This window comes from Lycium ferocissimum, chromosome 12 (genome assembly GCF_029784015.1).
Source record: "Lycium ferocissimum isolate CSIRO_LF1 chromosome 12, AGI_CSIRO_Lferr_CH_V1, whole genome shotgun sequence".
NCBI lineage: Eukaryota > Viridiplantae > Streptophyta > Magnoliopsida > Solanales > Solanaceae > Lycium > Lycium ferocissimum.
In genome coordinates, this window is record NC_081353.1 from 26,255,011 (window position 1) to 26,266,495 (window position 11,485).

An 11,485-nucleotide genomic window follows, 5' to 3' on the forward strand; every position below is an offset into this window, starting at 1 on the left:
ATGATTATTGAAAATAAGGTAGTACTGTTTCAGTGAAATATTTGTTGTTCCAAGAGATCTTTTTAACTCAAGGGAATGCTATTAATTGTTCTCCAAGGTATCAATGGAAAATAAATTAGAAGGTTAATTCACGCACCTACATATGTAAAGGTGAAGTGCTTTGGTATTGGGAGACGAGAAAAAAAAAACTCATTATTTTCATTGGTACTTCAAGTCTCGTCTTCACGGTTTTGCAAGCCTACACCTCGACAAGTCTTGAAGTAAGGGGCATTTGTAGATGCCAAAGTTTTATCCGATTTAGGTCGGGCCACTACAAAACAAGCCCAATGTCAATTAGGGTTTCTTGGAAGCTACTCTATTATCGACCCTAGCTCACACCTATATAAGGGACACGTATTCCCTTGAAAAGGCATCTCGAATATCCCGTAAACTCATGGGTATTCAAAAAGAGGTCAATATGTGGCCGGATATTTCTTGACAACCAAATACTTCAAGAAGATCCACAATATCCTTTCATGGAGATCAAATACATCCCAAGAAAGTCCACACATATCCAAATCCAAATCATCCTATGTTCGAGAAATATGCTATTAATGACCCTCGAATAACGACAAAAAATAGGAGAAAAGAATCAAGGGATGAAGATTTGTACTCACAATCTTGATAAATAAAATCTCTTTATAAGTGTGGTTGCAGTTTATATTCCATATTTGAAAATTTGTTGCAAATAGATCCTTCAGTGTGTATATCCCTTTATCAGTCAAAATTCACTACACCAAGAACACAAAGTAACACCCAAAAATCTGCCAAATTTGAAGTCTTTGCTAAAGCTAAATATTTCGAAACCTGAAACATTATGAATCACAAAGCCATTGTCTCAAAACTCCATTGCCAGCCATTAAAGGAGTTCAAGCTCAAAATCTAAAAATTGATTTGCGCAAACGTACTTTATTTTGAGTGGATGATATCTCAAAAAGAACCGGAAAGTCAAGGGGAGTTCAAATCTAAAATTTGGGGCTATTTGGGTCAAATTTGAGCTAGTTTTGAAATGAATTTTAGTGCTAGTTCAATGAAGTTCGAAGTTATAGTGGAATTGGATAAAAAATGTATTAAAGTTGTATCATAATTGTATGATGAGTTGTATGAAAATTGTATTTTAAATCTTGTTTGTTGTGGTTGTATCAAATTTGTATGAAAGTTGTATACAATATTGTTACAATTGTCGTATTAAATTTCTAGAAACCTAATATGAACTTGATACAAAATTTGTACAGTTATATGCATATTTCATACCGTTGTTTATACATGAAATTGCGATCGAAATTTTAAGCCTTGAACGAGATATACATATTTCATACTGATTTCATACAGTTCTCATACACCAAATTTTGAGTGAAATTTTTAAGTCTTAATGAAAATTTCGTATATATTTTCTATAAAGAACTCTTGACATATTCTGAAAACTCTTGTCACGTTTTGTAAACATGTTTCTTATTATATATATATATATATATATATATATATATATATATATAGATGATTCTCCCAAAATAATATTCATACAGAAGCCAATTAGTATGATGACTTCGTGAAAACTAGTTTAAGTTGAGTAATTGTTGATACAAAATAAATATAAGTAATTTTAGTAGATAACTTGTTATAGTTGAGCCACCATATAAGTTATTCACTCTGAAAACAAATGATACTTAAATCCACCAATCAAATGTTTGAGTTTTTTTTTTTTTTTTTTTTGGGGGGGGGGGGGGGGGTGGGTTTAACCGTTCAGACCATTAGATGCCCGGAATTCGCTGATGCAATTAATTTAAATTTACATTGTATAAGATCCATTAAATGGAAAAAATGCTCCTACTAAAATGTCTGAGTTATTTGTCATTGCACTTCACTGACACAGTTTAATATTGGACAAGGTTTGGTCAAGTTGATTAAATTTTTTTGTTGATAAATTGTGTTTCTATATATATGAATATACTTGATTAACTGTTAGAAAATTTATGAGTAAATTGTGTCTCTGTTTGCCTTGGTAGCAATTTGTCTCAACTTTTGCGGTTTAACCATTGAACTTCGACATTATCAAATTATTAATTAATAATTAGTAAATACATTAAGCAGAAAGGGCAAAGAAAAACAACTGAATTTGTACAAACATTTCTTTTTGGGGAAAATGTGTCTAGCATTTTTATCATAAACTATATCTACTATTTTTTCATTTTTCTTATACTTAAAAGAGTATGCATGTCATAAGTTAGTTCTTCAGAACTCTACACAAAATAGTCAAAAACTCTATTTCAGATACATCTTTCTAGACATAAAAATATATAAGAGAGACATAAAAGTTTAAAGGAAATAAGCTATTCCACATAAGTCAATAATCTTCATCTCTAACCAACTTTAGCCTCTGCACTGACTCAACAAAAGTCCTGCAAAAATCACAAATTCCCAAATTATTATTTCATAAAAAGAAAATAGAGAAACAATAATCTTGAAATTAGAAAAATTGGTTAATTAAAATTTTAGACATACTTCCATGGTACATCACCAGCAAGAAGCCAATCACCTTCTTTATCCTGATAAGTAAGTTTATAAGCATCACCAATTTCTTTACCTGTAATTAAAAAACAACTAATTTAGCAATTTTAGCCCACAAAAATAGAAATAAAAATAGCTCCAAATTTGGAAAATGGAATACACTAAGTAGGCGTTTGGCCATAGAAACCAAAAACTTTTTCACTTTTTTTGGAATTTTGGAGTCAAAGTTATGTTAGGCCATAGTTTTTAAAATTGTAATTTTTGTTCAAATGTAGTTGTTTTGGTTGTTAAAAAATTGAAAAACTTGAAAAACAAGTTTTTCTTGTTTTTCAAATTCCGGAATACAACTTCAAGTTGTATTTAGAATTTTTATGGCCAAACATTGATTTCGGAAAAAAGTGAATTTTTTTTTATTAAAAAAAGTGAATAATTCTTATGGCCAAACGGGCCCTAAGTATAGGCGTTTGGCCATAGAAACCAAATATTTTTCACTCTATTTGAAAATTTGAAGTTGGAGTTGTGTTTCATTATCATTTCTGCAAAATAAATATTTAGTTATTTGAGTCAAGAGAGTGAAAAAAGTGAAAACAGAATTTTTAACGTTTCCTAAAATTTTCATAACCAAACACTGATTTTCAAATAAAATAAAAAACAATTGTAAAAAAGTGGATAATTCACTGACTTAAAAAACAAGAAAATTTGCAAATTCAGTTTATACTCACTTTTTCCAAACATGGAAATTAAAGTGTCAGTGAGTGTCCCATATGATTGAAAAAGACTTAAGTCAATTTTCCTTGCAATTCCCACTCCTTCCATTTTCACTTTCACATACTTATATAAAGATCCTCTGCCACTGCCACTGCCACTGCTGCCGCCGCCGTTCTCCACCGTGACATAGTTCACTGCACCGCCACCGTCGCGGCTGCTCTGGTGGCAGAGCTTTTTCCTTAATGAATTAACCGGTGGCCACCCTACCACCCCATCTTCATCACCATCTTTTCTGTTCAATCAAAGCAAAAAAATGTCAACAACTTTCTTGAAATAATTATAAAACTACTACCATAACAAACATATAATACTAAGTAAGTATCTTGTTTGGCTATTAATAGTTTTCACTTTTTCTTCCGAGAATATTACTTCGAAAAACTGTTTGGACATAGAATTGTTATAACTTTCCGGAATTGAAAAACTCCAAGGAGCTGTTTTCATAATTTTCACTCAGTGCATTTTTCCAAATTTCACAAATCTTATGTCCAAACATCCCACTGGTAATCATAGCCAAATAACATTTAGTTCAGAACTCATTACACTTTTAAAATTATAAGTTTATGAATTCAAAATTTAATAGTTATTTATACAGTGTCTAAAATACTGAGTGCAATTAAACCCGTGATTATTTCTACATTTGCCTATGATAAGAGTAATTAGATATCAGTTTCTTCCAAACAAACTTAGAATCATTATGGATTAGAAGTAGAAAAATGAAAATAAATGTTTTAATGGTACCTTTGAGGTTCACTGTGATCATCATCAGCTTTATCCCAAACAAGCAAAGGCAAAGTTTGAAGAACTTGGACATTATTTTCATCTTGGAAATCAAGAATTTCACTTGAGCTTGGTTTTTTGGTGTTCAAATTGAAATTTCCACACAAAGACTCAATTTTGAATTCATCAACATTATACCCTTTTGTTGAATTGCTACAAAGTGCAAGTCCCAATTGTAGCTCCATCATGTTTTCCAAGAAAAAAGTTCAATTTCTTGACACTTAGCTTGTGTTTAAATATATGACAAGAAAATTAGTTTAGAGGATTCTTGTTGTGAAACAAGCAGTTGATACACACACATATATATATATGTAGTATGCGTGTGTGTATATATAGTATTGTATAAATAATAATTATATATGCGTTCACTCACCCACCACCTAACGAATTGAGGGGGACATGGTGAGATGGGGAATGAGACAAAGAAGTGAATAAGGGGCAAGAGTTTCTCAAGTATGTCTCTATCATTGTTATACTTTTAGCCGACCCAATGGACACTAGGAATATATTTTTGGGCAGACAATAAGCCCTTTATTATTTAATGTGTTGCTTAATCGTACACGCATTCAATGCGCGTGCATGCATGCCAACTGACTGATTTCCCTCTTTTATAGTTTTATGGCAAACATTTTATTGCTCTTTTTGTTATAGTAGCATACAACAAGTTATAGAGAAAGTATTTGCATGCTTTCCTATTTCGGATTTGAGTTAACTCCTATGCACTCAAAAACGTCAAAGTTTTTTTAAATTTTTTATCAGATCATCTAAAAGTTGATATTTCCTCCGGCCCAATTTATGTGGTATTTTTCGATTTTCGAGAGTCAATTTGACTAAATAGTGAAGCTAAATTATTTTATATTAATTCAATATTTTACAATTAAAATTTATATCTTTAAAAACTATATAAAAAGTACTATAAGTTACAACTTTTCTCATATCAATTTAGTGAAAAATACATCTTAAAATATTGGTCAAAGTTCATACAGTTTGAATCTCAGGAAGCGAAAAGTATCACATAAATTGGGACAGAGGGAGTAATATATGCAATTGTTGATAATAAGTAAAACGGATGGATGAAAAGATTAAGGTAGAGAACTTCTTAGAGCAGAGAGTGAAAAATATATGTTATTACAGATTAAAATACGCTAATAGTATTTTTATACAGTTAGAGGTTGTTTGGCTGATTGTGTAGTATAATTAATTTTAACGTAAAATCATGGATAATTAGTATAATATTTGGTTAATCGCAAAAAAAAAAAAAAATCACCGCACTGACACGTATTAGCAATACGAGGGTTGAACAACTTAAAAACAAGAATGCTCTGAGAGTAAATAATTATTGTATAATAATAACATTCAGCTTTATTAATAACCGTATAACAATTTCTTTATTATTAATTACTATATAATCAATTCCTAGACTATAATCTCCGCAAAACTACACTGTGTGAATTAAAATACTCATTACTGCATATAATTTAAACTATTTTAATTTTGATTTATATACATATATCGACAATGAAAAATACAGTGTCAATTGTTCAATCTTTATTTCTCTCTGATCCAATTCATTCAGTCAGAAATTGTTCAAATTTCTCCTAGCTACTTCTTTTTCTGGTTCTAAGTTGAGCATGCACAACTTGATGTATTCACCTTTTCTGGAAAAGGAGTTGCCTTGAATTAAAGTTTGGTAGTACTTTCTTTACCTTTTTCTTTTAAGAAGTTAATTAAAGTCTTAAAGACTCAATTTTCTTCATTATGGCCTAGCTCTGGTCATGGAGTAATGATCTGGTCTGTGGAGTAGATCAACAAATCAGGCCATACTTCATCAATCATGACTAGTAAATATTTACGACAGCTAGGTTTTTTTATTTTTTTTACTTTTATAATTGTGGGGTTCAGAAAAGTTTGAGTGGACCTCGATTAATTTTGCAAGTACTTGTTATCTTCCATAAACATAAATATCAGGGCGTAACTATAGGGGTGCAAGGGTGAACCCCCATTTTCGGAAAGTTACAGAGTATATATAAGGTTAATTTGTTTATATATGTATAATATTAAGTTTTGAATCCTTGTAACATAATATGAACTTCAGCTCACCAGTCGAGGGGCATAATTTTAGCCCATTGTTGCAGGTTTGAGTCTCGCTAGATTTTTTTTTCTTACCTTTTTGAATTTCCTTGTCAAATGTGCTCTAAGTCCACCAAAATTTAAATAGATGAAGCAAAATAACATGGTACTAATATTTTTTATATGTCGAAATTTGAACTGAGATTTCATGATTTAACCAACTTCATTAGCTATTAGGTCAAACTTTCCGGGTACAATCGGATATTAATATCATCTAAACTGGAATTGCATGCATGCACAGGCGAAACCAAGGTTTAAGAGTGAAAGACTTTTCCTTAAACTTCATGGTTCAAAATAATTAGTTATAAATATCTATATGACCGTAAATAATCACATTAAGAAATAAAATAAAAAAATTAAAATATTAGCAAAAGTGTATCATTCTTTTTTAGATTGAATTAAAAAAAAATGACATAATTTTTTCTTGAGAAGCAGAGTTTATGAAACACACATTGTGGGAGCGTGAAAAGCAGGGACGTCTGGTGGTTGTCCAGTGAATCTGCAATTCCAACCAAAACCCTATATTTCTGAGTCCCCTTCCCCACTTATACTAGGCAAAGTGTGTTTTTTTTCCTTGGCAAAAAATACAGTCAAAAAGGGTTATATTGCGTTAGTATGTATCTTTCTTGGCACAATTTTATTTAATTAAAAAAATTTCATTTAGATTTTGAGAATGAAATTGCTTCCGAAAGAAAAATTTCATCCCCCAACGTAGTTTCCTTGGCACAATTTTATTTAATTGAATATAAACCAAGTATCGAACAGGGGTGGATTCAACATTATCTTACAGGGTTCATTTAAGTTCAATATTTTCGACATAAGGGTATAAATGTATCTATAAAAATCTACTAAAAAGCTTCTAAATCTACTAAAAAGCCATTGATTTTAGAATGTACTAAATTCATTTTAAAGATTGAATCCATAAAATTTTAAATTTTGAATATACTTATAATATTGAGCACTAAATAAATAACTAAAAATGAATGATAAAATATTGTCAAAGACTCTCAAAGGCTCAAGGAAAACCCAAAAGGGAAGGGGGTCCACTAAAGTTCCCATTTCATGAAAATTTGTATTCCTCCCTCCAGACATGCTTCGAAGTATGAACTTGTGTTTGTTGACAACATTCACTGCATTTTGATTGTCTTTGAACTTTGCAATTTCTTTTAAAAAAAAAAATATATATATATATTGTTCCGTATTCAAATTTAAACTAATTCAGATAAACTCAATTGCGGAGTAAAGCACTTTTTATTTTAATGAAAGACATGACGCGGATTCGGATTAGTCAGTGTCCCAATATGAATATTGAACACCGGATGGAAGATCAAACAAACCAAAAAAATTAATGCAAGAATTTTAAAAGACCAAACTCTGTTAAGGGTAAATATTTGTTAGAATTTTAATAAATATTATATTTAAATTTATAATTTTTTAAATACAATATAGAGTATGGTAAAAGCTACTGTATTCACGGGAACAACTAATCGGGCTTTTAGAACTGCCGCTGACTCTAACCCGTGATAATCCCATTTCTTGTTAATCTAAATTTTTTTATCCAAAACCTCAGACAATCGAAAAATTAAAACGAGATGAATAATAATTAAAGAATAAACAAATCCTACTCAACTCTGTTTACATGCATGCATTAAGCTAATTATTATACTCATCCGTGATCTAGTAACCTTGGACTAATAAAACAATATGTGATGCATTATTAATAGATTATTTAATTTGAAGTAAGGACCATGGAAGAAATAAGGATGTGTCTTTATGTCGTACCAAAAATACGAAAAAGTAGAAAGAATAAGAATAATAAAATATTTAGGAGACACATGTTCCCAATATGGGCAAAGGAAATTTTTTGTTTCGTTTATGTTTGGTCCCATAAAAAAAAATTCATTAATATTATTTTACCACGATTTTCTCGAGAGTGAAACGAGTTTTTTTTTTTTAATGATTTTTTCATATGCCTTATATATATATATATATTATCAATTGTTAGTTATTATAATTATAATATTTTTTATACAGTATCTAAATATGTAAATTTTGTTTTAAAAAATTTCAAAATTTCACATTCAAATTCATGGTCTAAATTGAAAATTTATGACTCTTTAAAATTCGTGCCAGATAAATTAAAAAAGAGGTAATAATAAAATGAGGAGACATATGTTCCCAATATGGGCAAGGGAAATTATATTCCTGTTTCGTTTATGTTTGGTCCCATAAATAAATTAAATTAATTGTTATATAATGGCTGCATCACTTACAACACAAGAAAGATGACATTGCTAAGGTTGCAAGAAATGAACTCGACCATATTGTCTCCTTCGTATTAAATACCTAATATCTTATGTTATTGTCAAATTGCTATTATGAAGGAACAAGTGTCACGTGCTTTACATGTGGCCATTCCAAGAACCTACACGAGTGGCATGATGTGTCACTCAAATTCGAACAAATAATTCATTGTCTATTATGATTAGTCTTAATCTATATCCATTTGGCGTGACCCACGTGTAATTTTCCACAAAGACGAATCCAAAAATTAAATAAAACGAAGTCAATTTTCAAGATTTTTACACTAAAATTCTTTATACAATTGTAATTAGGACTAGATGGTCTATCCACAAGAAGACGCCCAACACTTTAGATTATAGTGTATCTATGTGTATGTAGTTGTGTTTGGATAGTGATAATATATATATACTATGTTCAAAACACGATTAATATAACATTGTAGTTTGTGCTCCGTATCTAAAACTTTATTATATTCGTGTTTGCTACGAATACAAAGTCAAGCAAAAATTTATTAATACTTTTTAAAAGAGAAGACTTGTTTAAAAGGAAACTATTTTCTCTCTTTGAGATAAAATAATAATATTTAAGCATCGTTGATACTTTCAATTTTAATTAGATTAATTTAAAGGTGTAAAATACTTATTATTTTTTATCAAATTTTGATTTGGATAATTCTAATTCAAATTATTAAATTAATTTTACATCTTTAAAATAAAACAAAGTAGAAATTGATTTTCTATTTAAACGAAGAAATCTTGTTTTTAATTTTTGGTAAATAATCTCGGTTTAATTTCATTTACTTGTCATGTTGTTTTTTGCATGATTTTTTAAGAAAACGTCAATTAGAATTATAATTTAACTAATTTATCTTATTTATTATTTGATCTTCATTTGATATTAATCTCTTTTCACATTTATTAGAGTAAGAATAAAAATGTAAATTCTATCTTATTTTAAAATATAAATATTTTAAGTATATTTATTTTAGTAAACATAACAAATAAATGACATGGCGGAATAGCAAATACGGCAGTTAAATATCTAGATTAGATATCAGGCTAATATAAGAAAAGAAAAGAAATTGTATGTATTTGGCTACTTAACCTTTTGAAGAAAAGCAATAATATGGGGTCCATGTTTTTTGCTGTGCAATAATTTCATTTGCTCCCACTAATGGGTTGATACGCGTGGTAATGAATGCTATTATTGACTTGATGGGGATACTTTGGGAATTACATGAATATTGTTTGATTTTTTAATATACGGGGTGCACATTTTTTTTTTTTGACATTGCTTGTTTTTTTAATATGGGGTTTACTTTTTTTTTTCATGAGTTTGGAGAGGGTGGGGTCCACTTTTTTTTTTTAAAAAAAATATTGCTTGGTGTTTTTAGTATGAGGTCCACCTTATTTATTTTTTTTAAGAGTGATGGCATTGACGTGGATGGCAAATCTTACATATAGTAGAAAAATAGAAATATAATAAAGTATTTCTATCTACATTTTTTTGCCCTTAAATAAAAAAGTGGGTGGAATGAAAGAAAATTGTATGATTTATTTATTAACTGCGCTTTTGAAGAAAAGCGATAATATGGGGTACTATGTTTTTTTTTACAATAATTTCATTTTCTTTCATTATTGGTTGATCTGTACGATAATGAATCCATCATTATTGATTTAATGAGATACTTTGAAAATTACATGAATTATTATTTGATTTTTTAATATTGGATGCACTTTTTTTTTTACATTATTTATTTTTTTAATATGGGATTCACCTTTTTTTTTTTTTAAAATTGCTTGATTTTGTTAATATGGGGTCCACTTTTTTTTCCGTGACTTTGGAGATGGTGGGTTCCACTTTTTTTTTTTTTTTTAATATTGATTTGTGTTTAATATGGGGCCCACACTTTTTTTTTTTAACGGACTGACGACTGACGACGAAAAAGTAGCCAACCGGCTCTTCTATATAGTTAAAAATTTAAAAGTTTGGATTAAAAGCATTTTGGTCCATCAGTGATCAATATAAATTATGATTTTAATTCTTGTGATTATCGACTAACCACAATTAACCATTAACTAATTATGCACTTGTCAATATTCATAAATTTATCATGATTATTAATTGTTCCACCACTTAATTACTCGATCATTATGCTAAACTTGTACTATTACTCTATATTTGGTAGTAATATAGTTCTAAAAATATTCCAAATATAACATATTTCCTACTAAAGGAACCCAAACACAAATTTCAATTAATTAAAGGTCAACTATCACAAAGACTATAATCAAATTTTATCAATAACTTGAGAGATCAAAAGTGTTGTTAACCTTAAAATCAAGTGATATTTATTATTATTTTAATAATTTTCATACACACACATATATTTATATTCCGTATCAGATACTGGGTCCAATTTAACTCGTGAAAGCAAAGCTACGTCCGCCATTGATTCCCCGTGATGGGCTATAGTCATGAATTAAAATTAAAGGACCACCTAAATTTTGTCTCAAATGGTCCTAATATTTTGTACCTTATCATAATGGTATAATCTTGGAAAAACAAGGTCATTGAATCGAGTCAGATATGGTTGGAATGATGTTGAAAATTCATAAAGGGGAAATGTGTACACCACTTAATTATCCTTCTAAAAGTTTCAGTGGACATTGTGTAACAACTGATTTTCAATGTGTCAAAAGCTATAAGGATTAAGACTTTAATTCCCTATGTAGTAGACAGGTCCCCTACTAAGGGGTTTACATTACAATTAGGTCCCCCTCTAATATCGTGCACACAATCAAATGTACCAAAAAGAAAAAGAAAAAGAAAAAAAGAAAAGAAAAAGAAAGAGCTTGTTGCTTGAGGTAGGTAAAAAAATAACGATAGGTGTGAAAATAATAAGAAGAAGATGAAAGAGTATTTTGTTTATATGTAAAAGTATTACATTACTTGTTTT

At 29.4% G+C, this 11,485-nt stretch overlaps 1 protein-coding gene across 1 annotated transcript; it reads right to left on the reverse strand.

Moving 5' to 3' along the window:
* Nucleotides 1-2,205: 2,205 nt before the first annotated feature.
* Nucleotides 2,206-4,409, reverse strand: LOC132039787 (auxin-responsive protein IAA20-like). The gene is made up of 4 exons (XM_059430308.1): nt 4,054-4,409; nt 3,270-3,547; nt 2,542-2,623; nt 2,206-2,438 (listed from the first exon to the last, which is right to left on the reverse strand). The coding sequence occupies exons 1-4, from the start codon at nt 4,278-4,280 to the stop codon at nt 2,384-2,386; spliced, it is 642 nt and encodes a 213-aa protein (XP_059286291.1). The 5' UTR covers nt 4,281-4,409; the 3' UTR covers nt 2,206-2,383.
* Nucleotides 4,410-11,485: the final 7,076 nt, after the last annotated feature.